Source organism: Lemur catta, chromosome 12 (genome assembly GCF_020740605.2).
Source record: "Lemur catta isolate mLemCat1 chromosome 12, mLemCat1.pri, whole genome shotgun sequence".
Taxonomy (NCBI): Eukaryota; Metazoa; Chordata; class Mammalia; order Primates; family Lemuridae; genus Lemur; species Lemur catta.
Window position 1 is genome coordinate 374077 of NC_059139.1, and position 27001 is coordinate 401077.

Consider the following 27001-nt stretch of genomic DNA (forward strand, 5'->3'; position numbering starts at 1 on the left):
CCGGAGCGCACGGAGCCCGCGCCGGTTGCGCAGCAGGATTCGCCGCGACATGCGCATCCGCGCTGGGCGCTGAGCCGCGCGGCAATGTCGGGGCGCGGGGCCCGCGGCCCCTGCTGGGGACTGCTGCTGGCACTGGCGCTGACGTTGAGCCGGCTGCCGCGGACAAGGGGCGTCGAGGAGGAGCCCGGCGCGTCCGGCGCAAGTGGTGGCTTCCAGGTGGTCACCTTCGAATGGCACCACGTCCAGGACCCGTACATCATCGCGCTCTGGATCCTCGTGGCCAGCTTGGCCAAGATCGGTGAGTGGCCCGGGCTGGCCGGTCGCCGGACGCCCCCTTCCCCGGCCCGCCGAGCCCGCGGGTCTGCGGGACCCAGGCGGGCGCGCCCAGGGACGGAGCGGCGGCCTTGGCCCTCTCCGCGGTCGCTGTCGAGCGCTCTCCCGTGCCTCGGGTCGCCCGGGTCCCCCACCTCGGCAGGCGCCGGGTCTGAAGCCCGCTCAGGGCTCCCCGGGGTCTCCGCGGGGGTCTCGCCCTGCCTGGGCCCAGACCCCGCGCTCCTGCTCAGGGAATCCTCGTGGCTCGGATTTCGGTCGGTTTGTGGCGGCTTTTTAGCGAGAGGGGAAATGTTCTTGCAGTCAGGCACAGCAGTGATGGTTTTTGTTATCTAGGGCAGAAAAGAAAATCCTCGCTCCCACTCCAGAGTAAACCCAGTAGAACCCTGGGTGTAGGAGCAACTTCCCTGGTGACCTTCCTCCTTTCTCTAAACGCCCTGGTCTGTCCGATTTCTCCTCTCTCGACTGGTTTCCAGAAAGTCAGTAATGCGGGACTTGCAGGTGACTTCTGGGCAAGGTGACAGGAAGGTCGGCTTTCTTAAGAGCTCAGAGGATCAAAGTCCCAGCGTGTTGGCCAATGCACCGGGGGCTCTTGCTGCAGGTGGTGGGGAGCAAGTGCCACTGTCACTTCCTAGCCACACGCTGTGGCCCAGAGAAGCAAGACCAGGGCAGCAGGCGTCCAGGAGGTCTCCAGAGTGGTTCTGGGATGGGCGCAGGGTGAGGAGGAGAGGGCCTGCTAGGGCCTGGGGGCTGAAGTCCTTGGCAGGACTGGGGAGGGACAGGCTTTGGGGAGAGCGGGTTAAAGGGCCCAGTGTGCCAGGCAGGCCTGGCTGGAAGAGGACACCTGCTGTCTGTCCCGCGTCCGCGGTGAGCTCCTTCCCCTCTGAATCCGTCTTTTCTGCTCTGTGTCTTCAAAGCTCTTTCCATCCCTCCTGCCCCTGCCTCTGTGTGGCTCCGCCTTCCTCCCGTGTCCCTTCAGCGCCCGGCCCCTCGGGCTTTCCAGTCGGGGCAGCGCTGAGGCCGGCTGCGTCCTGCCGCTCACTGACCCGGGAACACAGGGAGGGCGGCAGGGAGGGCCAGCCTCAGCCTGGAGCTCCCAGGATGCCAGTCCTGAAGCTCAGCGGCTCCCGTCTGGCGGGCGTGCCTCGTGCAGCGAGTGAACGTGCACTTTCTGTGCAAGCCGGGGGCCACCGCCGGGCCAGTCCCCATGTCCGATTCAGGACCTGGCATCGGAAAGTGCAGTGACGGCCTCCGGGGCACTGGCCAGGCGGTCGGCCCTGCCCGGGTAGGCTGCTGGGAGGGCACGCTGACCCCAGAGTTGGTTATTAGCCAGGAAAAGCCTTCAGGCGCCCCCAGTGCTCCCACTGGTCCTGAGGGGACGTCTGTGAGGGTGGGGGATGGGGGGGCCCAGAACGAGTTTCCTGCAGGGTCTGGACCCACCATAACAAGCCCCTTCCCAGGAGGTCACTGTAGCCCTGGGGTGGCTGTCCCCCTTTAGAGCGCAAGAGCCAAGCACTGGTGGAGTTTGGGGACCCTGAGGACAACACAAGGGGCCCTGGGCACTCCCTTCGAAATGCCCTCACCCTGGACGGGACCTAACCTCACCACCGGCCTTCTTTTCTGTATTTGGAGGCTCCCGCTGTCAGGGTGTCACCAGGAATGGTCACCCTGTGTGGGGCTGAGCCTCTCTTAGAACCGAGGCAGGACGCTCCCCTCAGCCCCACCCCTGTCTCTCTGAGGCCCTCCTGGGGCCCCAGTGTGGTCCCCACGCGGCCCCACTGCTGGCCCTGCCCCAGAGGCCCCACCTGATGCTGCCTGCTCCCCCTTTCCCCCTGGGCTGGCTGCGTGTCCTCCTGCCCGGGTGCCCCAGCCCCTCCCCTGCACGGGGCCCTCTCACACACTCAGGTGGCCGCTGCCCACATCCAGCCAGGCCTGCCAGTCAGCTGCCTGCCGGGCACCCTGCACAGACCCCCTCCCCCAGGGTACAGACCCCTCCCCCAGGGCACAGACCCCCCTCCCCCCAGGGTACAGACCCCCCTTCCCCCAGGGCACAGACCCCCCTCCCCCCAGGGTATAGACCCCCCCAGGGTACAGACCCCCCCCAGGGCCCCTCCGGCCCCTCCACCCTCCACTCCTTAAACCCAGGCTCAGCCAGCCCAGACACAGCGGCTCACGCCAGGTCACCACCGTGGCCACTGCCACAGACTCCAGCTCCCCTTCCCCACGACCTTGTCCCCTCTGCAGCGCCCAGGGCGGTGACAGCAGAGCCTGCCTGCGCCGACCCGGGCCCAGCACTCTGCCGGCGGCTCCCTCCCTCCCTCCCGCCGCCTCCCTCGTGAACTCTGGACTTGCTGGAGCACAGCCGGGGAACCTGGCCTCCTTGGAGCCTCCCAGCCCCCTCCCTTCGCAGCCACCCCGGATGCCCCTGTCCCGAGAGCCCCCCAGAGCAGCCTGCACCCTCAGCCCACAGGCAGACGCGGTGGGGGCTCCAGTATCCGCACAAATTAGGGAAGCGCTTGAGTCTCACCGACCCCTCCCCGGTGCCGGTGCCCAGGCTGAGGCTCCTGCAGCTGAAGGTGCTTGGCAAGTTTCGTTGTCTCAGGTGATCAGGGATCGCCCCGACTCCTTCAGCCTCAAATCACACAAGCAGAAATGCATCTTCTAACAAAGAAGGGATGCTTTCATGTTGGTTTTCCAAACATTTGCGAATTTCTTGCACACTGTCTGAAGTGTTGCTAGCTCACACTCCCAACCTCAAAAGGTCAGATTTCAAGCCATTCATAACCTGGTTGGAGGGATGACACCCGGGACCCTGCATGCCAGGAGGTTTTCACTTCCCGCAGCTTCAGAGAGGCAAGGAGAGGAGCTGCCTGGCAGGTGGTCAGGAGCCTGGGGAGGAACAGGTGCCCCGAGCCCCCAGCCCCCAAGACCCCAGCAAGCCCATCTGTGTGCATTTGGGCACCCGGGGTCCCCCTGCCTGTCACTGCAGCCCTGAAAGCTCAGAGAGGGAGGAAGGGGCTGCTGGGGCCAGGGTGCGGTGCCCAGCACGGGGCAGGTGGACGAGAGGGTGAGGACCCTCCTGCGGTGGAGCCGTGGGGCTGATGTCCACCCTGGGTGGGGGGAGGGGTCCCCTCTGGACCAGCCTGGGTACCTGGGACATGTGCCCCTTGGGGGTCGGCAGCCTGAAGTCACCACACCAGGGTCACTTTGGGCCTTGAATGGTCACCTGGAAGCTCCCGCGTCTCCCTGTACCGTCGAGCACAGGGGACCCTGGGCCAGGCTCGTTCATGGGGTTCTCCTTCCTGGGCCTCCCCCGGGGGCTGAAGGGGGTGCTGCCCGGCTCAGCAGGCCCCCTCGGCCATGCAGCCTGCCCAGGGCAGGAGAGAGGCGGGGGCGAGGGGACCCATGGGGGAAGGAGAGAGGATGGGGGGCCAGGGGCAGGGGAGAGGGAGGAGGGTGGGGGGCAGCAGAGAGGCCCCGCCAATTCAGCTGCAGGTCTTGGAGGACTTTGGTCTCAACCCAGGGTGGGGGTGGGGGGCACGTGGGCACAGCTGGGTCCTCAGACCACGCCCTGGCCGTGGGACAGGGAAGGGCAGCAGAGGGTTGCCAGGACGACAATCCCGAGCTTTCCCGGACTTGGGGGGGGGCGGGTGGTTGGCAACTGGGCGTGGGTGGGGCCCTGGGGAAGGTCACAGGGTTGCCTATAACACGGCAGAGGCCAGCCCCCGCCCGTCCTGTCCTCCCACCCTCGGGCCTCGGGCCACCTGGCAAAGTCGTCCTGCTGCACCCACCCCACCCCAGCCGAGCCACCCACAGTGACAGAACCTGATGGGATGGCCATGGGAGGTGCGGCTTTGGGACTCGGAGGCTGAGGCGGGCAGGGCAGGGAGCAGGTTCTAGGCCCAGGTGGGCCCTCCGTTCCCAGCGTTAGGCCGAGGGGACACCTGGGGACAGGCATGGCTGGGTGTCTGTCGGCCCAGCCCAGCCCTGCTGCTGGGGCAGGTGGCAGGTGGCAGGGCTGGTGGGGCAGGTGGGGCGGGTGGGGTGGGAGAGACGCCGGCGGTTTGGGGATGCGCCCCAGCGCAGAGTGCCGGCGAGGGCCCAGGCGCCGGGGTCGGGAAGCAGCGCCTGTGGCCTCCTGCCCCCCCCAGGAGCCCGGCGCCCACCTCTCCACCCCGCGTCACCACGTTGCTGCCGCCGGGCTGGAGCGTCGCCGTGGGGATGTGAGTCTCTTCCCTGTGCGGACGGCTGCCTTACCGAGACCCAGGGCTCTGACGGTCCCCTGCTCCTGGCCCCCAAGTCCCGTCACTGCCAACGTGCTGGCAGTTCTCCCTGGCGTTTGGGTGGGGGTGCAGGACGGCCGCCCTCACCGGGCACTCAAGCGCCCAATGTCTCACCCAGGGCACTCAGGGGGCCTGTACCACCAGGCAGGGCCACCTCTGTCTACACCTGCTGCCTGGCCCAGGGATTCTCCCAGCACAGTGTCAGTCGGGCACTGGGGGGGTCTTCCCTGAGTCATGTTCCCAGGCTGTGGGGGCCGCCGCGGGGTCATATTGACCTCCTGGGGTGGAACGTGGAAGCTGGACGTTTTTACTCCTTGAGCTCTGGCTTGGCCCCGGGGACAGGAGCCCATGACATGCCGGCCTGGACCTGCTGTCTTTCCCGGGGGCCCCTGGGCACCCTCCACTCTGTCTGCTACCCCCTCCCCGAACTTCCCTCTGACTCTCCCAGAAGGAACTTGGCAGAGGATGGGGGTGGGGAAGACCCAGCAGGGCCGGGGTGGGCGGTGCTCCAGCCCGTCGTCCCAGGGAGGATGAGTCAGTGGACCCTAGTGGACCCCAGTCGTGACGGGAGAGATGGACTTGGTGGGCTTGGAGTGGGGACCTGTCATCGGAGGCCTGGAACCGAGGACTCTCCCAAGAGCCTCTGTGGAGGGAGGGTTTGCTGTGGAAGGTGTAAAGTCTCGAGTTCTTTCAGGACCTGCCTGCAGCTGGAGAGCCACGGGCTGTAAAGCAATCGCGGCGTTTGGAGCTAAGACATGGCCCCGGAATACCCCAAGGAAAGGGGGCAAAGGTTGGGAAGCGCTGATAACACCCAGGGTCAGGGAGTGGACCGGGGCTCCCTGCGGTGACACGGGCCATGTGCTGCCTGGGCCAGGAGTAACCTCGAGTGTCGCAAGGCTCCCAGCAGCTCGGTGACACTGCAGACAGGGCACACGCAGGGGCCACACTGACAGTGTGACAGCACAGGCTCGCTGGAGGCCACCGCTGGGCTCTGCGGTCCAGCCTCACCTTTTGCTCGGGGTGGGCCTGTGAGCCCCCAGAGTGCCGGCACTCTAGGAGGAGCTTGTGGTGCACAGGACCCCGTGTGCCGGCCCCGCACGGACCCCGTGTGCGGGCTGAGCCCCCAGGAGCCTCTGTGTGGGGGGAGGAGGCCGCCCGCCCGCCCTGCACGCGCCAGAGCTGCCTCTGGGGGGGGGGGGGCCTGTCACTCTGGAGCATCGGGTCTCGGGGTACCGGGTCTCGGGGGTCAGGCCTCGGGGTGCCAGTCTCCACCCCCCAGCCGTGCACTGAGCTGCACCCTCCACACCCAGCCCCTCTTCTGCTGACCCTCTCTGAGCTCCGCACCCTCCAGCCCAGCCAGCCCCCAGGATGCCTCCAACGCCGAGTTCTCGTGGCTCAGTGCAGCCAGTGCCACAGGGCAGGGACTGTCTGCTGTGTCCCCCTGTGCCCTGTGGGCCCCTGCAGACCTGTGAGCACACGAAGGCACACGTGGGTGGGGAGGTGGGCGCACGAACACCGGTTCCCCGTCTGTCTGGGAGCCGCATCCAGCCCACGGGGACACGCGGCCCGGCAAGGGCCCCAAAGCTCCTGAGCCGGATTCTTTCCCCCAATTGCCACTGGGCCTCCCGTGAGTGGCACACCCGCTTCCGAGTGACAACGCCCTCAGGGCGCTGCCTGCCAAGGAGAGCAACTTGATCTGCAAAGTGGGATCGGTGACAAGGTCGGGGCCTGGGGGAGCCCACCCGACGCAGCCCCCGTCCCTGGGGAGGAGCCAGGCTCCCCGACCCACGTCCCCCACAGCAGACGCGGTGCCCTGGGCTCAGGAGCCAGGCGGGAGGAGCACAGCCATCCAGGTGGCCCGGCCCCTGAGATGCAGACACGCCCCAGCAGGTCCCGACACTGGTGCTGGGACGGGCCCAACCCGGCACTCCCGAGATGGGACGCAGGGCCCGGAAGCCAGCACCGCAGCACAGGGACGGCCTCGGCTTGGCCGGTCTGGGCTATTTCATCAGTGCAGCCAGGAATGCCCTACTTTTTAGCAGCCACTGCTCTGGCACTAGACGAGCTCTCACCGGTTTAGTACTCGTTCTACGCACATGTGGTGCTTGCCTGTGCTGTCAGCAGCCGGCTCCGGCGTCAAACAAAACAGCCTCACCCCGTCTCGGGAGCAGCACTCCTGGGGGGAGACAGACAGGGGCTCGAGCCACGACAAGTGCCCAGGTGAGAAGAGGAGGAGGCAGGAGGAGGGTGCGGTGCCGCAGTCAGCCCTGTGGTGAGCGGGAAGCATTTTCGGAGCCAGAACAGCCTGTGCAAAGGCCCTGAGGCAGTATGTGCGGGTGCTGAGGGCCAGGAAGGGGGGCCACAGGGGCTTCTCCTCAGGCCGCAGTGGCTGCTCCGTGGCGAGCAGCCACACAGGAAGATGAGGACAGCTCAGGCCTGTCACCCGGTGAGCTGGACCTGCCCCAGGTGGTTGGTGGTGTTGGCAACATCATCTGATTTTGTAAGATTGTTCCCATAAACACATTCAGAGTAAGCACGTCAGAAAACCAGCTTGCTGTGGTTGAGGAACGGCCATGAGGGGTCCGGGAAGGGCCCCCCAGGCTGCTCTGTGTTTGTGGCTTCTGTGGCAGCAGCTGCCAGGAGGGCTCAGCCCTGGGCAGGGGGTGAGAGCCACAGGGAGGGCTAGTGGGGGGCATGCCCCTGCCCTGTGGTGACCGGCAGCGTCTCCGGAGCCGGCCGGTGGCCAGGGCTGTGGCTGAGCTCTGTCCCGGGCGCGAGGCCGGGCCCCGTGCACGCCCCACACTGGCCTCTCCTGGCCCACCACGTCTCAGGTCCACAGCCACAGCCAAGCGTCGTCCATCCAGGAAGAATCGGAAGAGCCCACGGCTTGCTGGGGGCAGGGGCAGAGTCCAGGCTGAGGCGCGGAGAGCAGCCGGGGGTGCAGGACGGGCTTCCCACTTGGGGGGCAGTCCAGGGCGGCTCGGGGACACAGTGGGGTGAGCTCAGGGAGGGGACATGGGCTGGGGGTGGCTCCCTGGGGCGTCCTCCCAGGGCTTGGTGCTGGGCGGCCCCAGCCTGGACCACCGTCCTGGCTCTAGCAGCCCCCGGCAGGGGCTCCCCAGGGTCCCCGTCAGGACCAGCCACGCTCAGCAGCGGGGGCAGGGCCAGGTGGGGCCGCTCTGAGCCTCCCCCTGGGGAAATCTGCAAGCCTCCCCCGCTCGCCCCCCGCAGAGCGGTCCTGCCAAAGTCCAGCCTGCGTGAGTTCTCAGCTGAGAAAGGGCTTCCTGCAAAGGCAGCCTCGGAAAGTTGAAAACACCTGTTTTCAAGAGCTCTGGGATGACCACAATGTGGGGAACCACCAGCCCCTGAGGGCTCTGCTCTTGGATTCAGCCCCAGGAGTTCGGTGCCCAGGGCGGTCTGTGCCTTGCTGCCGTGGCCGTGGGCGGGCTGGGGGTGCAGACCATCCCCCCTAGAACCCGCCCCTCCGGTGTGCTCCGTCCACCCTCCCAGGCCCTCCGGCCAGACGTGGCCCGGCGGGGCGGGGCTGCCTGAGGAGGCTGCAGTGAGCGTGTCCACCCTGTGGCCTGTGGCCGTGGCCGGGCTCCACGGCAGGCCCAAGTCACAGCCAGGGTGGCTGGTGGAGGTGGGAGGGGTGCAGGTGCAGGTGCAGGCTGGGCCCGAAGAAGCCGCGGCGTCCTGGGAGCAGCTGGTGGCAGGTGTCCCTGCTGTGCAGCCTGGACTCTCTGTCCCCTCCTTTCTTGAGGTTTCTCTCCTGAGTTTTCCTTCTTTGCCTTTTCCGTCTATTTTCTGAGAGAATTTCTTAGCCTCCCCTTCAATGCCTGTGTTCAGGCTTTAACTTCTGCTCTCATGTTGTTAACCCCCAAGAGGCCTCTAAGTCTCCGACTGCACCTTCCTTCCCCGTGACGCTTGCTCCGGGTGCGCATCTGGGATTCGGTCGCTGCCGTCCACGCCCGGCACCCCCGGCCGCGGCACGTGTGCCAGACGCGGGTGCCGCGAGGCCGAGTGGGCTGTGGCCGCACAGGTGTGTGGGGGGCCGGCGTCTTGGGTCCTCCTTCCTGCTGGCCGGGCCAAGAACCCACAGCAAGGACAGCAAACAACACCCTCCTCCCTTTTGTTTTCCTTGGATTTGCGAACGAAGCCGGTCCACCTGCTCAGGAGAAATCTCATTTTCATCTTTACAGCAGCCCAGAAACCTGGAGGTTATCGTCTTACAACGAGGAAGCCGCGTCTAAAAGAGATAAAACAGGCTGCTGGGAGGCGGCCAGACAGGTCCCTCAGAGCACAGCCCTCGGTGTGCAGAGACCGTGGACTTCTGAGTCCTCACGGACGGGCTGTCCCCGTGGGGCGGCCCCGGCGGGACGGCCAGCGCCCCGGCCAGGCCCCCCCCACACACACTGGGGCGCCTGGCGGGCTGAGGGCTCGGAGCCCGTCCTCGGTGGGGCCCTGGGCCCCGGCGGCTCTGCGGTACTTTCTGCCTTTGGAGCCCTTTGTCCTCCTGCGTCGGGGCACAAATGCGGAGAATCAATACCCCGTCGCTTCCTGCTGCTGTGTCCGGGCAGCAGCTCGTGACAAAGTCCCGGCCTTGGGGACAGTACCAGGAACTCCTGATAGTGGTGGCTGCCGTGGCCACGTGGCCAAGCACAGGCTGGGCTCACAGCGGCCTTGGGACGTTGCCCACAGGCTTTATCTGCACAGAGAATTCCTCAGAGGAAAAGGTCCTGCCGGACTTCCCCCGGGCCCGAGTGGAGGTCACTGACACCTCCGCTTGTGCCTGCGGGGACCCACTTGCAGGGTCCTCAGAGCCGTTTCGGGGGCCCGAGCGGGTCCCCTGGCCACACCCCAGGCAGCGGGTCTGTCTGTCCCTCGGTGGGTCCGCGACGCGAGGTCGGTCTCCAGCCTCCGGCCAACAGGCATCCAGAGCCCTCACAGCAGCCTCCCGTGACGCGATTGGCGTTCTGTGTTCTCGCAACTTAGAGCCTGGCAGAGGACGGCCCCTTCTGACCTGCCGGCCTCTCCGGCCACTCTCCCACTGTGGACGGGCTCACCGCACACGCGTCCCGCAGGGCGGGAGGGAAGGAGGGGTGGGGCTGCCGGCCGCTGCCCCAGTGGGGGGGCCCGTGCAGCTCTGACCTGCGCGTCTGAGGCTCTGGCCAGGCCACAGCCCCTCAGCAAGAGCCGGGCAGCCCTGCCTGCCCCTGTGCCCCTGGCTCGCTGGGCCCGGAGGGTGGGGTCTGGGCCGGGGACTGGCTCCCCCAGCCGCTGCAGGTTCTGTGCGGCCCCAGAGGCGAGAAGGCAGCTCCCAGGAGGCTGCAGGACGCGGGCGCTGCGAGTGCTGCCCTGTTCTCGGCGACCCTCGAGCTGAGCGGCCGAGGGGTCCCCAGAGCTCAGGCTGTGGCTGCCCGCCCGACGCTTTGGGGCTGTGTTGGGTAATTTGTCCAAAACGTCACGGAGAAACGAATGCACCTCGAGTGGACCAGGGGCCAGTGCTGGAGCCACTGTCCCCGCAGTGATGTCTCTGGCGACCTTCCCTTGCAGGGACACCTCACCCGGGACTTTGTCCTGCTTGTCTGAAGCTTCGCAGAACACCCGCGTTTGGCCATTGGTAGACCGAGGGGAGAACCTGAGGAATGCTGGCCTGTGAGATTAGTGAAAATGTCCTTCCGCATTTCCATTTTAAAATGAATGCTTTCGTGAGAGCGGGAAAGAAGGAAGGAAGGAGATACCCAGGCGAAACGTGAGGGATCTGAGACACTTAGAACAAACGGGAGACGCCCCAGTGCGACCCCCACCCCCCCTGCTCTGGGCTTTCCCCACAATCTCACGAGGGGGTGCGGACGCCCCAGAGCCCGGCCGTTCCTTGCGGGGAGTGGGCGCAACAGGCATCGCCGACGCCAGGACACAGGTGCACAAACCTCTCGGCGTGTGCTTGGGTCAGCGCCAGGCGCGACATCTAGGAACGCAAACCTCAAACCCATGCCCCTGGCGAGGGGGGGCGTCGGCGCCAGGGCCGGGCAGGGATGCCGAGGCGCGGAGGGAGCTGCCTGCGGGGCCTCCTCTGGCCTCGGGTCGCTCACCCCCGTGGGCAGCTGTGGTGCCTGTCCCTGCTCGGCTGGTGACACCCACTTGGGGACGCCGCCTGCTCGGCCCAGAGCGCGGGAGGGTCTCACTGTAGATGGGGGGGCACCCCCGGTCCCCCAGGGCTTGGGGCCGAGCGTGAAGGCCCACTGTGCCCTTTTCTGCCTGTCCTCGACCCCGGCCTGGCCACGTGCTCCTGCCTGGGCTCCCCCGCCCGACCCCGCAGGACACTGTTGGTGACCTGGGTCCTGGGTGGCCCGGTGGCGCCCCGGCCCCTCCGAGCAGGGCTCTCACAGGGCGGCGGGCGAGACCAATGGCAATGGGGCTGGGAGGTGACTCGGAGGGGCGCAGCCCGGGCCGCTGTCTTGGGGACAGCCCAAGGGCGAGCGGGGCTGGCTGGTCCTGGACTCTGAGGACCGGAGGCCTCCCCTCCGTCCGCCCGGTGGCCGCAGCCACCTTCCTCCTTCTGTCCTCACCCCTGTGGCCCGTGATGGCTCAGAGCTGAGGGGTCTGCTGCTTCCCTAGAAAGCCATTGGCAATTCTCGTTTTTCTTTTAAAAAACGGACAGTGTTGCAAACACCCTGTGGTCTGTGAGCAGAAGGCCCGTCCTGCGAGGCTGTCATCCCTGTCCTGTGGACGGCATCACGCAGGAAGCAGCCGCCCGGCCCAGCCAGGCCTGGCCGCTCCAGGGGGGCCGCACCCCCAGGGGAAGCCGCCTGCTCCTTCTGGCCTCAGAGCTCCCAGGAACGACCCCTGCGGGCAGCGGGTGGGTGGCACTGGGGAACATCGGCTGCGGCTGCGGCTCGTGCCCTGAGCACCTGCCCTGCGCTGGGCTGGGCGCCCACCAGGTCAGCCCGGCTCTTCGCTGCTGGGCACAGTGGCGCTGAGGTCAGGGGACGGGACCCGCCGGGGGGACGGGGGCCTTGCTGGGGTCGTGGGGGGAGGGAAGGGCACACCCCACACCCTCCGGGAAGAGTGGGGGCCACATGTGTGTCCCTGTGTGTCTCTGTGTCTGTCTGCATGTCTGCATGTGTCTCCTTGTGGCGCGTGTCCGCGTGTCATCTGTGTCTCTGCACATCTGTGAGTCTGAGACCCGCTCGTCGGCTGGAGGAGCCGGTCCCTGGGCTGCCCCGGGCCTCCCGCGGCCCCTGCGGGTCTGGTGGTTTCTGCTGGGCAGAGCTCAATTCCCCAAGCTCGTCCGTGTTAAAGTAAAACCAAAGGATTTGCTGTGCCATTGCATTTGAGTGGACTCAGCGAAACCTCGAGTCACCTTGAAAGGTCCCTGGCCGCAGTGGTGGCTCCGGCCAGCCAAGCCCCCAGCCCGGGCTCGCTTTGAGGGGTCCGCCGCGCGGCCACCGTGGTGTCCTGGTCCCCAGGCGGCCCAGAGCAAAGCTCTTTCTGGGGCCTCGTGCGGAAGCGGCCGGCTGGGCGGCACCTGCCGACCTTTCCCTCCGGAAAGAGGGTTTGTAATGAGGGCTAAACGCGCTTGCTGCCCCGAGGTTCCCGTCCTGCAGCCGCGTGTTGGTGCCTAATTAGCTGTGACTGTCCAGGCCTCGGCAATCAGTTACTCCGGCTGGGATGTCCCTCTGCCCGTGTCGCCCGTGTGCAGGTCACTTGGGACCCGCTCGTCCACTCTGGCCCACCGGCCTCCTCGCTCTTGGGGCACTTCCATGTTGTCCCCTTGGGCTTCCGTGGCCTCTGTGCCAGGAGGGCAGGGGAAGCCAGTTCCCTTCTGCAAAGCCCTTGCAGTGTGGCCACAGCGCGGCGGGCTATGATGCAGACTCTGCCCTGCATGTGGCCGTGTAGACAGGGCCGTGTCAGCCTCAGCAGCTCGGACTTCCTGGCCCCAGGGTCAGGGCTGCCCGGCAAGCTGGGTGGGCTCTGCTCCGGGGAAGGCTGCACAGCACGGCTGCCCAGGAGCCTGTGGTACCCGGACCTGGACGCGGGCCCAGAGCTGCGGGCTCGGGAGGAGCAGCAGCCCCGGCTCGGCTCTGGGCTTTCTGCGGGTTCAAGGAGGCGTCGTGCCCAGGCAGCAACAGTCCCAAGAAGCCACCTGTCCCTCCTTCCCTGTTCCCCGCAGGCCAGGGAGCTGCCCTGCACAGCGGGAGCGGGTGATGCCACCGGCACCGCTAGGCGGGCAGGAGCCTCCCACACGCGTGCAGACTCCGCAGGCAGTGAGTGCACGGGGACAGGCCCGGCCCGGGCAGCAGGGCGGGGGACAGGCCCTACCCAGAGCTCCGGAAAGCGGGGCCGCCTTGGCCGCGTGTGTGTGGGTAGCTGTGCCCAGGCCCGGCCTCCACGCGGCGGCGATTGCTCTGAAAGCGAAGCTGCACCTGCGCCGGAAAACGCGGGGCTTTTTCTCTCAGTGAGTAGGAAGATCAGTTTTTCCCTGTGAGTTTCCAGGACTTGCCTCTGAGCAAGAGCCCTTGGCCCCGCACCACCCCGTCCACATTAGTGAGATTTCACAGCGACCAGCTGCCGTGCGGGACTGTGGCGGAGGGTTAGCTGGGAGCCTCGAGGAGAACTTTGGGCTCTGAAACTGCAAAGTTTGTTGCTGGCGGTTGTTTTCAGAGAGTGACCGCCAGCCCCGGGCTGCCTGAACTGGCTCCGTGGTGGTCACCACCTGCTGGCATCGAGATTGTGGCCAAAAGACCCAAGGCCAGATGTTTGCAGCTGGCTCAGGCGAGGGGGTCTGACCTGGGACGTGCAGTCTCTGCAGTTCCCAGGGTTCACGCTCAGTGAGGCCCCCGCGCGGGTGCCGCGGGCCCACACCCCCAGCACAAGCAGGTAAGGACAGGTGAGCCGGTCGCTGCAAACTCAGCCGGCCCCGACTGCAGCCGCCCGGCCGTGGCAAGAGGCGGGAGACGTGAGTTGAGAAGGGCGGAGCCGGGCTGTGCCGTGCAGGAACCCCGACAGCCTCCACGGGCCGGGTCCCCCGCGGGTTCGCCGGGCGGCGGTGGTGGGGCAGCCAGGGGAAGAGGCGGGAGACCGGGTTGGGCCGAGGGGACAGGCCGGACCAGCTGGGTCTCAGCTCCTGGACACCAAGCCTGGCTTTCACAGCCCGAGGAAGGAACGGGTGACAAACTGGGCTTGTCTCTGGACGTCAGTAGGCGGGTTGGGAGGCTGTGGCTGCAGGGGTCACGGGCCCAGGCCTGGGACGGCAACGAGGGGTGTCCAGAGTCCACCACGAGGACCCGCAGCGTGACTCCTGCAGGTGCCCGAGCGCTAGGAATGCAGGTTGCTGGGCCGGCCCACTGCGGAGGGAGGGGTCTGGCATGGGCTTCTCTGGCCGCCCGTGCGGGGCCACAGCCTGTGGGGCTGGAACACACCGCCCAGGTTGCGTCCCAAACCTCTGGGAGGCCACAGGGACGGGGACATGCAGCCTAGAGGAAGAGGGGCATCACCACCCCCTGCTGGGGCTTCTGGGTGCCCGTGGGACAGCGGAGCCAGGCCCCGCCCACACCCCGGCCTCTCGCAGCCCGGGCAGGGCCACAGCGCCCAGGGGACCCGTCTGCCCTCCCTGCTCCCCAGAAACAGCCTCCCGCGTTGTCACTCATGGTGCTGGGCCCCTGCGGGAGGTTGACCCCCGCCACGCCTGACACGCGTGAGGGCCTGCAGAGGGGCTGGGAGAGCCTGGGCGCAGGGTGCAGGGTGGCCAGCACGGCCTCAGACCCCAGAGGCATCGACCGTCTGCCTCTGCCCTGCCCAGTCCTGGCGGCTCAGGAGGCTGCGGTGCGGTGCTCGGGCCGCGGGTGTGGCCTGAACTGGCCACCTGCTCCTCCACTGGATTCAGGGACGAATGTCCCCGGGAGGACAGTGAGGCCTGTGGCACCACCTTCCTCTGGGTGCAGAGAGCCCTTCCCACGGGGCTCGCACCGGACGCCCACGGTTTACCCCGTTGTCACACGTGAGGACACGGGCTGGGGGAGAGGCCAGGAGCTCAGCCCAGCTCATTAGGAGGGTGGGGCTGCTTGGAACCTTCCGGACACAGGCTCCGAAACTGTCCCCCAGCCTCACCTGCGAATTCTCCTGGGATGGGACGGAGAGAGCAGGACCCAGTTCGAGGGGCCCCTTCCTGTTCTGGGGCGGTACTGTGCTTGTGGGGTCTCGGCTGTCCCAGAAGACAACTGGCCTTTGAATTTCAGAGACGACTTTTAATAACAGAAACTCCGTGGCTGAAAAAGATAATCAGGCCGCACGTTGCTCAAGCCGCAGGCGTCGACCTCATTTGTCCACGTTCCGGCTATTTTGAAATCTGTCCTAAAGAGGGAATTTTATCACCTGTCTGAGTCCACATGGGCGCAGCCACGTGGCCCAAATGGGTCAGCGCCGGAGCCTCCCCCGGGGCAGGCCGCGCCTCTGCGCTGCGAGGGCCTCTGGGGTCACGGTGGCCGGTGGGGCCCTGCCTGAGGCGGCTCCACTCCCGAGGGCTGTGGTCCCTGTGGGGGCAGCACCCCCGAGGCCCCCTGGACTCCTCAGGAGTAGCTGGGGCCAGGTGGGGCCTCAGCCACCAGGCGCGGTGCCAGCTGTGCGCCTGTGCCGGGGGGGGGGGGCAGGCAGAGGCCACCCCTCCCCTGGGCCTGGACGGGCCACCCAGCACCGGCCCCCACCACCGCAGCCCCCTGACTGCCCCCCTCCCCGCAGTGTTCCACCTGTCCCACAAGATCACCAGCGTGGTCCCCGAGAGCGCCCTGCTCATCGTGCTGGGCCTGGTGCTGGGCGGCATCGTCTGGGCGGCCGACCACATCGCCTCCTTCACGCTCACGCCCACCGTCTTCTTCTTCTACCTGCTGCCACCCATCGTGCTGGACGCCGGCTACTTCATGCCCAACCGGCTCTTCTTCGGCAACCTGGGCACCATCCTGCTCTACGCCGTGGTCGGCACCGTGTGGAACGCGGCCACCACCGGCCTGTCCCTCTACGGCGTCTTCCTCAGCGGGCTGATGGGTGAGTCCCCGCCCAGCGCAGACCCGGGCGGCACGTGCAGGGCTTGGCTCAGGCACCGCCGGCACCCGCCGCTCCTCCCCTGCGCCCGGCAGGGCTGGGGTCTGTGCACCCTCCCGGCCACCGGCCCCCGGGAGAAAGAGGCGGGGCGGCACGGAGCCCCCACGGATGGCAACGCAAGCGGAAAAAGGACGCTGGCCTTGTGCGTTTGGGTGTCGCTGCCCCAGACCTGTGGACGCCGGCAACTCCCCTGTGGCCCTCCCCGCACCCGCGTTCCCCGCACCCGCGTTCCCCGCACCCGCGTTTCCCGCAACCGTGTTTCCCCACACCCGTGTTCCCCACACCCGTGTTCCCCGCACGGCCGTGGGCCCTGAGCGCTTGGCGGTTTGCACCGACCCCCAGCCTGGGACTGGGCCGCCTGGGACTGGGCGTGGGGCTGGTCCCTGCCCTGTCCCGGGAGGCAGGGGAAGGGGGTGTCCCCCCATTGGCCCCCGCCGGCCTCCCCACCCACCTGCACCCTCTGCCGCGGCCTCCGGCCTCCGGCCAGCTGACCCAGACTCTCAGTAACGGACACACGTAGGTGCCGCCAGCCACATGGCGATGCCACAGGGGGTCAGGGCACCCTGCAGACGCCACCGCGGCCCCAGGGCCAGCTCAGGATTTAGGGCAAGGACTCACCCGACTCAAGGCCCCGTCCCCGCAAGTCCAGCCCACAGGACGTCCCAGAGGTTGCTCTGAGGCCTAGAGAAGCCTCTAGCCAGCCCAGCCAGCAGGCGGCTCTACCCACGGTGAACCGCACAGGTCTTACGGTACTACTGACTGCGTTTTGGCAAATGTGCTCAGCCCATGCCCTGCACCACCATCAAGTTCCGGAACATTCCAGTCGCCAGGGACATCTCGGGCCACCCTGACTGCTCTGCTGACCTTCAGCTGCGCTCACTGCTGGAAACATGCAGTGTGGCATCCCGCACTCAGAGCCACTCTCCCTCGGTGACAGTGACGGGGGGCGGGGGCGCTTGTCCTCAGCCCTCGGGACCTAGCTGGTCGAGGCGGGTGTGGCCACGGCCACCGAGCTCCCGGCCAGCCGGGCAGAGCCGGGAGGCAGCCGGAGACTGCTCCGGGGATGGGGACGCCAAGCGGGACCCTGCCCGGGGGACTTGGACACGCGGGAAGCCGGGTCCTTTAGCTTCCACCATGGCAGGTGTCACACGGGCAAGGCTGCCGGGGCCTGGGGCCGACAGGAGACGCAGTGCCAGGTCGCCCCAGGGACCCCGTCCCCTGCCAGCACTGTCCCCTCCGGCCAGGGGCCTCCAGGCACAAACCTCCACACCCGAGTCCCGCACAGAGGACCTGGGGGTCCCGACCCAGCCAGGAGGGAGAGCCCACACAGGCCTCCACGCCCCCGAGGCCACGCGCCGTCTGGGGGCCCAGGGACCACTGGGGCGGGGGCGGGGGCTCCACACGGCCCTGGAGCCAGAAGGCAGCAGGAGCCCCGTGTCCGCTGGGCTTCTGCAGACACGCACGAGCAGAACACGCGGCACGGGCACACGTGGGACACACGCAAGGCCATGCGACACACGCGGGTCTCTGAGGGTCCAGCAGGGCTGTTGCCAGGCAACATTGCCAGGAGGCCAGAGGATGGGGGAGGGGCTCCTCTGCCCCCACCCTGCCCTCACCTGTGGCACATCCCTGCCCCAGGTGGCCCAGACCCGCCGCCACCATCCCCTCCTGCATGTCTGAGTGGAACATCACTTCCCGGACCCCCAGGGAGAGCCCCGTCCCCTGGCCGGCACGTGTACATCGCACCTGCCGCTGCCCCTTTACCCCTGGCTGGGCCGGGGGTGCTGACTCTCCACCCTGCGCCTGCCGCCCCCCTCCACCCCCAGCCCCCCACTGCCTCTCTCCCACCCACGGCCCCCACCCATCCCCCCCGGCCCCCCACCCGTCCCGCTTCCCCCCGCGGGCGGCAGGTGCTGTGGCCGCCCCATGGCCCCCCCCTCGCTGTCCCCCAGGTGAGCTGCAGGCCGGGGTGCTGGACTTCCTCCTGTTCGGCAGCCTCATTGCTGCGGTGGACCCGGTGGCCGTCTGGCCGTGTTCGAGGAGGTCCACGTCAACGAGGTGCTGTTCATCATCGTCTTCGGGGAGTCGCTGCTGAACGACGCTGTCACCGTGGTGAGTGGGCGGCAGGCCCGGGACTGCAGGGTGCTGGGCATGGAGACACTGGTGCCCCCAGGCCCAGGGTCGATGCGTAGGAACTGCGGGCTCACGATTCACACCATGGCAGGACTCAGGGAAGGAAGGCTGTGCGGGTGCTGGTAGCGGACCCCAAGTGTTGTAAGGGCTCCCTTGGGAGCCCCGTGGGCACCAGGGGGCCGATGTCCCCGAGGCCCACACCCATGAACGCGACATAAAGCGAATAGAAATGTCATGAGGAACGTTGCTGTCCTACCACAGTGGCCTAGGATGCGCACTGTGCAATTCCTGGGGGCACAGAGTTGCCACCTTAGTAAGAAGCCGATGGGCGCCAGCCCTCGACAGGCTGGAGAGCACAGTGCCTGGCCCAGAGGTGCAGAGGCCACTTTTTCCCAGGGCCACGGCCACCCCGGGGCAGCCCCCAGCCTGTGCCGCCCCTTGGCCTGGAGCCCCAGCGCCCATGGAGGAGAGCGCGGCTCAGAAAACAGAGCTGGCTCCACGCGCCGTCACGGGATGAGGTTCAAGCAGCAGCACGCGAAGCCTGCAGGCCGCGCCCCCACGGTCTGCCTCAGTGGACGGGGCTGAGAAGCGGACGCAGCAGGTCGGCTTTGTGCTGACCCTGACGTCCTGTGGGTGGGCTGAGGCCAGCGCTGCCCTCGTGTCTGCCTCCTCCGGAATGTTCTCTTGCCTCACGCGTCCCGCCTTCCCCACCCTGTGACGGCCTCCCGATGGCCCCCGGCAGCCGGGGCAGGTGCAGGCCCTGGCCACGGCTGACCAGGGTCCGCTTGTCTGTCCGCTCCTCAGGTCCTGTACGACGTGTTCTCGGCTTTCGTGGCGCTGGGAGGTGACCAGGTGACCGGCGTGGACTGTGTGAAGGGCATAGGTGCGTCGCCGTGGGGAGCAGGCAGCCCCCCCAGGCCACGGCCTCTCCTGGGGCCCCTGCAGGAAACGCGGTGCCACCCAAGCCGCCTGCCAGGCCGTGTGCAGCCCTCACAGAGCAGCCAGACACAGGGACGTGGTCCTGGGGTCCCGGGCTCTCCTGGGCAGGGGCTGAGGCCGCCAGAGGCCTCACGATGGGCCGCGGGCTGCCCCCTCCCCAGGCCCTCGCCCTGGAGGAGGAAGAACCGGCCCTTTGTTTCCTGAGCTCTTGGCACCTCCAGGGGACGGTCACCAGGCAACCCCCAGTGCGGAATGGCCCGGAAGGATGGCCGGCCTCACCCACGCGCACGGCCACAAAGAGCTTTTCAGGAGCCTCAGCCCTGGCATCCTTGTCCCGCAGTGTCCTTCTTCGTGGTCAGCCTGGGGGGCACGCTGCTGGGGGTGGCCTTCGCCTTCCTGCTGTCACTGGTGACTCGCTTCACCAAGCACGTGCGCATCATCGAGCCCGGCTTCGTCTTCGTCATCTCCTACCTGTCCTACCTGACGTCGGAAATGCTGTCCCTGTCGGCCATCCTGGCGTGAGTCCCCCTCCCAGGCCGGCGGCCGGGCGGGCGGAGCATCCCTGTGGGCCAGGACTTGAGGGCCGGCCTTTGCGCGGCACGGCCCGTGGCTGGCTGCAGCGTGGCTCTGCCAGGGGTGGTGAGGGCTCCAGCTGCCCCGCTGTGCTGTCCTCTGCCCGTCGCAGCCCGCACCCAGGCAGGGAGGCCCGCGGTGCCCCCGTGTCTGCCCAGAGTTCCCGCGGGGTTGGCACAGAACAGCCTGTGGCAGCCGCCTCCAGGGCGCCAGCTGGGCACTGACTCTTGCAGAGGGGACGCGGCCCAGGCGGGGCCGAGTGGCTGCCGGGGGCCTGGGGACGGGCAGGGGCTGGGCCTCGCCCGCTGAGGCGTCCACGCCCGCCCACAGCATCACCTTCTGCGGCATCTGCTGCCAGAAGTACGTGAAGGCCAACATCTCGGAGCAGTCGGCCACCACCGTGCGCTACACCATGAAGATGCTGGCCAGCAGCGCCGAGACCATCATCTTCATGTTCCTGGGCATCTCGGCCGTGGACCCCCTCATCTGGACGTGGAACACGGCCTTCATCCTCCTGACGCTGGTCTTCATCTCCGTGTACCGGGCCATCGGTGAGGCGGGCGGTGGCCGGGCACGTCCATGAGCAGCTCCCGGGGAGCCACCCGCCCCACAGTCCGCCCGTGCCGGCCCCCCGAGGGTCCAGGCTTTCTCGTGGCCCTGCCCACGGGCAGAGAGGGACAAGATGGTGTCAGCCTGTGGGCGGGGGCAGAAGGTTCTGGAACCCAGAGGGAACCCACCTGGCCTTCCACTGACTCACTCTGGATGTGGACCCCCAAGAACAGGGTCAATAAGGCAGGAGGGGGGCAGAGGCAGGGCCCCACGTCCCAGCCGGCCTGTCCCCCGGGGCCGCGTGCGCAGTGGGGGTGGCTCAGGCCTGTGAGAGGCACGCGACCCGCCTGCGGGGCTTGAGCGCAGCTCCAAGGGACGTGGCGGGGGACACCGTGGTCAGGGTGCCGCTGTCCCTCCACCCCACGTGCTCGGCCACCGAGACGCTGTCCTGGAGGGGACCCTGGGGGTGGCCCGGGGGACGCCGCGGGGGCAGGGCTGAGCGCTCCACCCCGCAGGCGTGGTCCTCCAGACCTGGGTCCTGAACCGCTACCGCATGGTGCAGCTGGAGCTCATCGACCAGGTGGTCTTGTCCTACGGCGGCCTGCGCGGGGCCGTGGCCTACGCGCTCGTCGTGCTCCTGGACAAGAACCAGGTCAAGGAGAAGAACCTGTTCGTCAGCACCACCATCATCGTCGTCTTCTTCACCGTCATCCTCCAGGTGGGCTGGGCGCCGCGCCAGGTCTCCAGGCTCTGGGCCCTAATTGGGTTTCCTAATTTTAGTAACCGGGAGCCGGTTTGTGGGTTTGCACGCGGGCCCTCGGGACGGAGCACAGCGTGAGCTGGAATGTGCTTCCCGGGCGAGGCCAGCGCCCGCGGCCCGGTTCCCGTCTGGGGGGCGCCCGTCCCGCGGAGGGGGGCCGCGCTGCCTTTGCCCTCGGCCAAGGGGCAAGTTGCGGGGGCCCGGAGAGGACAGTCGGCGCGGCCTGGCCCTGGGAGCAGCTCTCACCGGGGCCGGGGCGGGCCGGGGGCTGCCGGGCGTCAGCGCGACCCTCTTCCAGGGCCTGACCATCAAGCCGCTGGTGCAGTGGCTGAAGGTGAAGAAGAGCGAGCAGCGGCAGCCCAAGCTCAACGAGAAGCTGCACGGGCGGGTAGGTGGGGGCGGGGCTGTGCGGAGGGGAGGGGCTGCAGGGAGGGGGCCGCAGGGAGGGGGGCTGGGGAGGGGAGGGGCTGTGGGAGGGGCAGGGGGCGGGGCAGGGAGGGGAGGGGCTTCAGGAAGGGGCCAAGGGGAGGGGATGGGGAGCTGGGGGAGGGGAGGGGGCTGGGGGAGGAGCTGCGGGGAGGGGGGTTGGGAAGGGGCTTCAAGGAGGGGAGGGGCTTCGGGGAGGGGCCAAGGGGAGGGGGTGGGGAGCTGGGGGAGGGGAGGGGGGTTGGGAAGGGGCTTCAAGGAGGGGAGGGGCTTCGGGGAGGGGCTGCAGGGAGGGGGGCTGGGGAGGGGAGGGGGCTGGGGAGGGGAGGGGCTGTGTGAGGGGCAGGGGGCGGGGCGGGGGCAGGGAGGGGAGGGGCTTCAGGAAGGGGCCAAGGGGAGGGGCTGAGGAGCTGGGGGAGGGGAGGGGGCTGGGGGAGGAGCTGCGGGGAGGGGAGGGGCTTCGGGGAGGGGCGGGGCCGGGGCCGCCCGTGATGCTGGCCCCTCCCCCGTCCAGGCCTTCGACCACATCCTCTCGGCCATCGAGGACATATCGGGGCAGATCGGGCACAACTACCTCCGAGATAAGTACGCACCGGAGCGCTGCCCGGGCTCAGCGCGACGCCGCTGCCGGGCCGGTGGTTTCTGAATTGTCAGGACGCTGGGGCTGGAAATAGGGAGACCGAGGGTCCCCCGTGCTGTGAGCAGAGGAAGGGTGTGTTAGTATCAGTCAAAATGTGAAATTAGTTTGTCTGTGAAACGGAAATTGTCTACTCATATTTTATTACAAAATACATTTGACACTTAAGATTATAACAAACCTAGTAGCTAAAGCACCTAAAATTCACACTTGGTTCCTGTTTGCGAACTAATTACTCCGAAGGCGCAGAAGGCGTGACGGTGTTTCCATGAGGCAGAGCCCCGGTGGGTTCTGTGACTGGGTTCCGAGGTGCCCAGGGGTCCCCGACCCCGCGTCTCCGAGGGGCCGTGACTAGCCGCGGCGTCCTGGCGGAGCTGGGAGGCTGCGCAGAGCGCCGTCAGAGGAAGGGACACGGGGGTCCTCGGTGCGATTCCAAAAGCCCCCGGGGGCCTCGCCCACCCTCCCCTCTGCGCCTCCCTCCGTCTCCAGGAAGGACAGGACCTCCCTGCCCCGGGTCCCCCAAGTTCCCCTCTGAGTCCGACCAGGCCACCCTGACCCAGACAGCCGGGAAAGAGTCCAGCTCTGTTAGGGGAGGACAGCCACACTCTGGTCACTCGCTGTCCCCACGGCTGACAGCACCGTGGGGGCCGCTCTCCCGGCCTTTCCTTCTGTGCCGGCAACACGGCCCCCCAGCCAGAGCCCCTGCCCTCCCTGGCACCTGCCTGTCCTGACGCCACCTTGTAAGGGACGTGATGGCTTGGCAGCTGCTCCCACCGTGGTAGCAGACGAGAAACGGACATTCTAGTGACGGCAGCCGTCAAGCAGGAGGCGCAGGGTATGACACAGCGGCGTGGGGCTGACGGCTCCGCCGGGGTCGCTGCAGCAGAGACAATCCAGGGGAGAAAGGGTGTGTCGTGGCCGGCCTGCGACCCAGCTCTGCCTCACCGCGCCACCACGCTGTGCCCTCTGTCCCCAGGTGGTCCAACTTTGACAGGAAGTTCCTCAGCAAAGTCCTCATGAGACAGTCGGCTCAGAAGTCCCGGGACCGGATCCTGAATGTCTTCCACGAGCTGAACCTGAAGGATGCCATCAGCTACGTGGCTGAGGTACCAGGGCCGCCACTCGCTTTGCTGGACACGGCGTGGCCCACCGTGGTCCGGGCTGTGGGTGCTGGAGGGCAGGCAGGGAGCCCCATGCTGTCCTTGGTGACCTGCCCAGGTCACGTGAGACTCGGGGCCCTCCAACACCCTGGGAAAAGGCCACGTCACAGCTCCCTCACTTAGGGAGACTGAGGCACGGAGCCCCTAGGACCCTGTCCAGACACTGGTGTTGGCGGGCCGAGAGCTGAGGCCAGGCCCCACCATGCACACACGCACAGGCATGCAGGTGAATGCACACACACCACACGCGTGTACACAGATGGGAAGCAGCAAGGACGTCCCCACCCATGGAGAGGCTGTGGCCCCTAGGCTGCCCCGTGGTGCCTGCCTCCTCCAGGCACACGGTTCTCCCCAGACGTCAGAGACTGACCTGGCCAGGCTGTCCCCACCCAGCCTGGCAGCCAGCACCCCCCCCAGTGCAGGGTGGTCCTCGGCCCCCCCAGGAGCTCTGGCCCCGCGGCCTGGCGGGCGGCTGCAGCTCCTGGCCGGTGGCAGGGCAGGGCCTGGCCAGCTGGGAGGCCCAGGTCCGGCAGGGTCTGTGCTCCCCTGGGGGGAAGGGACAGGCTCAGAGGACCCCGCGGATGCTGGAGCAGAGGCCCCCGGGAGCCGGGATGTGGGAAAAGTGACCCCGGTGGCACCGGGGCTCGTTCTCCCCAGACGTGCGGCCCACGGCCGGGCCTGTGCGAGTGACAAGGGGCCTTCTGGAAGAGCTGAGGGTCTGGGGGGCTCTACACCATTGACTTCCTGGACCACACTCCACCCATGAACCCCTAGCCACACTCTGAGACACACACGGGGGAGGGAAGCTACTGCAAGGATTGCTGTCCTCACTGCTGACCTGGGTTAAGAAAGTCTGATGCAAAACTCTGGGCCTTGTGTGGCCGTGGTCCCCGCTGTGGGCTTGGAGCCTGCGTGGAAGGTGGAGTGGGGTGGGCTGGGAGTCTCTGGCAACATCTGGAGCCCAAGCCTGCTGCCTCTCCTGAGACACTCCTTGGCCCTCCCCAGCGTGGGTGATGTGGGGGCCGGGCCGGCCTTACGCCTGCCCTCTGCACCACCAGCCACACCAAACGTGCTTTGCCCACGACCTACCACCCGCAGCTGCACCTGGCCCTTGCATTCGCCTGGTGCATCGGAGAGGACGATGGGGTCACAGGCTGGGCGCGGTGGCTTGTGCCTGTCATCCCAGCACTCTGGGAGGCCGAGGCAGGAGGATCGCTTGAGCCAGGAGTTTGAGGCCAGTCTGGGCGACAGAGTGAGGCCCCTCTCTGCCCTGTGTGTCCTGGGCACCCTGGGCCCTGGCCTGTGCTGCTCCGCTGGCCTCACGCCCTTCTGTCCTGCGGGCAGGTCAGAGGACGACCCCCCCATGGGGACTCTGCCCTCTGCTTCGGGCAGCTTAGTCACGGGTGTGAGGCTGGGGCTTCCCTTGCCTGGGGAACGAGGTGGGGTTTGGAGTCTGCAGCCAGGAGCCGCCTTCCTAATTCCACGGCATTGGCAGCTCCCCAGACACTTCCCAGCGCCCAGTAGGAAGTGTTACTGCCTCGCACGCAGCCTGCTGTCACCCCGAGAGGGCTGGCCAGGGCCCCCCCAGAGCTGCACCCTGTGAGGGCAGGTGCTGCCTGCGGGCCCAGGGCCCCGGGCGCTGACGAGGCGTCTGTCACGCAGGGCGAGCGCCGCGGGTCCCTGGCCTTTATCCGCTCCCCGAGCACCGACAACATGGTCAACGTGGACTTCAGCACGCCGCGGCCGTCCACCGTGGAGGCCTCCGTCTCCTACCTGCTGTACGTGCCCAGGGCTGCACACCCGCCTGCGCAGAGCGGGCGCCTGCCGGGCACCTCCCCTGGCCCTGGGGGAGCTGAGAGTCCTAGTGGGGGCAGCAGGGCCCCGGCTGGATGCCCCGGGGGGTGCAGGAGGGGGCCAGGCGCCCCTCTCTCGGGCAGCAGTGAGATCACGTCCATGTCGCAGCCACGGGAGACACGGGAGGGTGGCGGGAAGGGAGGGGACGGCAGCAGGCCAGGGCCTGGGGTCTCACCGTCTGCCCAGATGGGAGAGGCCTGGACCGGCCCCGAATTCGGATCCGCTGCCCCACCGGCCCCAGGCTCCACGGCTACGGCGTGCCCAGGGGTCCTGGTGCCCAAGTCCAGGTGTCCTGGGGCCCAAGTGCCCAGGTGTCCTGGGGCCCAAGTGTCCTGGGGCCCAAGTGTGCAGGTGTCCTGGGGCCCAAGTGCCCAGGTGTCCTGGGAGGGCGAGGCACAGGCAGGAGGCCCCGTCACGGTTACCTGGGGCTCAGCGCTGCCCCCACGCAGGCGGGAGAACGTCAGCGCGGTGTGTCTGGACATGCAGTCCCTGGAGCAGCGGCGGCGCAGCATCCGAGACACCGAGGACATGGTCACCCACCACACGCTGCAGCAGTACCTGTACAAGCCGCGGCAGGAGGTGGGGGCTGCGCTGGGGGTCTGTGCAGAGCCAGGGCTCCCGCCCCCTCCTCGCCTGCACGCCGCTCTGGCAGCAGGAGGGCGTGAGGCTGGGGTGGCCCTGCGCCCCGGGTGCCTCCCCAGCGGTGGTGGTGACCCTGTCCCTGTCCCCCCAGTACAAGCACCTCTACAGCCGGCATGAGCTGACTCCGACCGAGGACGAGAAGCAGGACAAGGAGATCTTCCACAGGACCATGCGCAAGCGCCTGGAGTCCTTCAAGTCCACCAAGCTGGGCATCAACCAGAACAAGAAGGCGGCCAAGCTGTACAAGAGGGAGCGCGCCCAGAAACGGGTGCGCGGGGCCCGCCCACCCCGGGGGGCGCCGGGAAGGCTGGGGGTCTGCTCTCTGGGAGGGCTGCAGGGGCGCGGCCGGCATCTGTGAGCGCCTCATGTTTGCTCCGCAGAGGAACAGCAGTGTCCCCAACGGGAAGCTGCCCACCGAGAGCCCCCTGCACAACTTCACCATCAAGGAGAAAGGTACAGCCGGGCCTGCGGGAAAAGGACCCTCCCCCGCGCACGGGACCCCGCCCTGCAGCCTGCTCCCCGCCTGTCCCACCGGGAGGCTGCACACACGTCCCTGTCACCACCTGTGACTAAGCCACTGGAAGAGGGACCCCAGCGAGGGCCCCTCCTCATCCCTCCCTGCCGGCCCTGTGGTCCCTGCCCTTCCTCTCCGAGGGGCACTGCCTCCACAGAGCTGTCTGGACGCTGCTGGCCCGGTGGCCCTGGGACAGTCCCCTGGGGCACACGTGAGCCAGCCCAGGGTGCTGGACCCAGCTCACCCTCACCCCCAGCCCGGTTCCCTTGTGTTGCCCCCACACTAGATCTGGAACTTTCGGACCCTGAGGAAGCCCCCGACGATGCCGAGGAGACCAGTGGGGGCATTGAGTTCCTGGCGAATGTCACCAAGGACACCGCGTCCGACTCCCCCGCAGGTGGGCGGGGTGGCCTCACGGGTGGGGGCTGGGCGCTGGGGCAGGGGTGTGGGGTCCACTCCGCGGCACCGGCGGGGGACTGGGGGACGCTTCCCCAGGGAGACCCACCCTGGCGGTGGTGGGGTCTCTGCCCCGAGGAGGGAAAGCTGGGGTGCAGGGCCTGCCACTCGAAAGGCTGTGATCCTAACCTTCCAGGTGACCTTGCAGGTGACGGCCGCAGGACCAGCTGGCGTCTGAGCCCGCAGTGGCGTCCCCTTCTGCCACCGTGCAGGGTGCTCCCGGGAGGCTGACCAGCCACTGCCCTTTCTCCTAGGAATTGACAACCCTGTGTTTTCTCCGGACGAGGACCTGGCCCCGAGCGTCCTGGCCAGGCTGCCGCCGTGGCTGTCTCCCGGGGAGACGGTGGTACCCTCCCAGAGGGCCCGCGTGCAGATCCCCCACTCTCCTGACAACTTCCGCCGCCTGACGCCCTTCCGCCTGAGCAACAAGTCGGTGGACTCCTTCCTGCTGGCCGATGGCTCCGAGGAGCGGCCCCACGCGGCCCTCCCCGAATCCACGGACATGTAATGGCCCAACCCCTGCTCTCTCTCAGCTCCTCGGCCATGCGATGGCCCAACCCCTGCTCTCTCTCAGCTCCTCCGACATGCGATGGCCCAACCCCTGCTCTCTCTCAGCTCCTCCGACATGCGATGGCCCAACCCCTG

The 27001-nt window shown here is 67.9% G+C and overlaps 1 protein-coding gene and 1 long non-coding RNA gene across 10 annotated transcripts; one reads left to right on the forward strand and one right to left on the reverse strand.

Moving 5' to 3' along the window:
* Positions 1-27001, forward strand: SLC9A3 (solute carrier family 9 member A3). Its single transcript, XM_045565898.1, is given in 17 exon segments — positions 1-298; positions 15354-15656; positions 17666-17734; positions 17737-17825; positions 18651-18729; positions 19126-19303; positions 19689-19909; positions 20423-20625; positions 20966-21055; positions 21608-21678; positions 22707-22836; positions 24553-24668; positions 25194-25323; positions 25478-25654; positions 25767-25839; positions 26187-26297; positions 26611-27001. Coding segments are annotated over 17 exon segments (2508 nt in total). The 5' UTR covers positions 1-84; the 3' UTR covers positions 26865-27001.
* Positions 17610-27001, reverse strand: LOC123648201. Of its 9 annotated transcripts, XR_006738515.1 has the most exons (7): positions 26486-27001; positions 25487-25591; positions 23980-25302; positions 23729-23798; positions 21912-22978; positions 21687-21788; positions 17610-20664 (listed from the first exon to the last, which is right to left on the reverse strand). It is a non-coding gene; the product is annotated as an uncharacterized LOC123648201 (long non-coding RNA). The 9 variants fall into 9 exon arrangements; XR_006738516.1 differs by lacking the exon at positions 17610-20664 and having other exon boundaries at positions 21616-21788; positions 21928-22978; XR_006738514.1 differs by lacking the exon at positions 17610-20664 and having other exon boundaries at positions 21616-21788.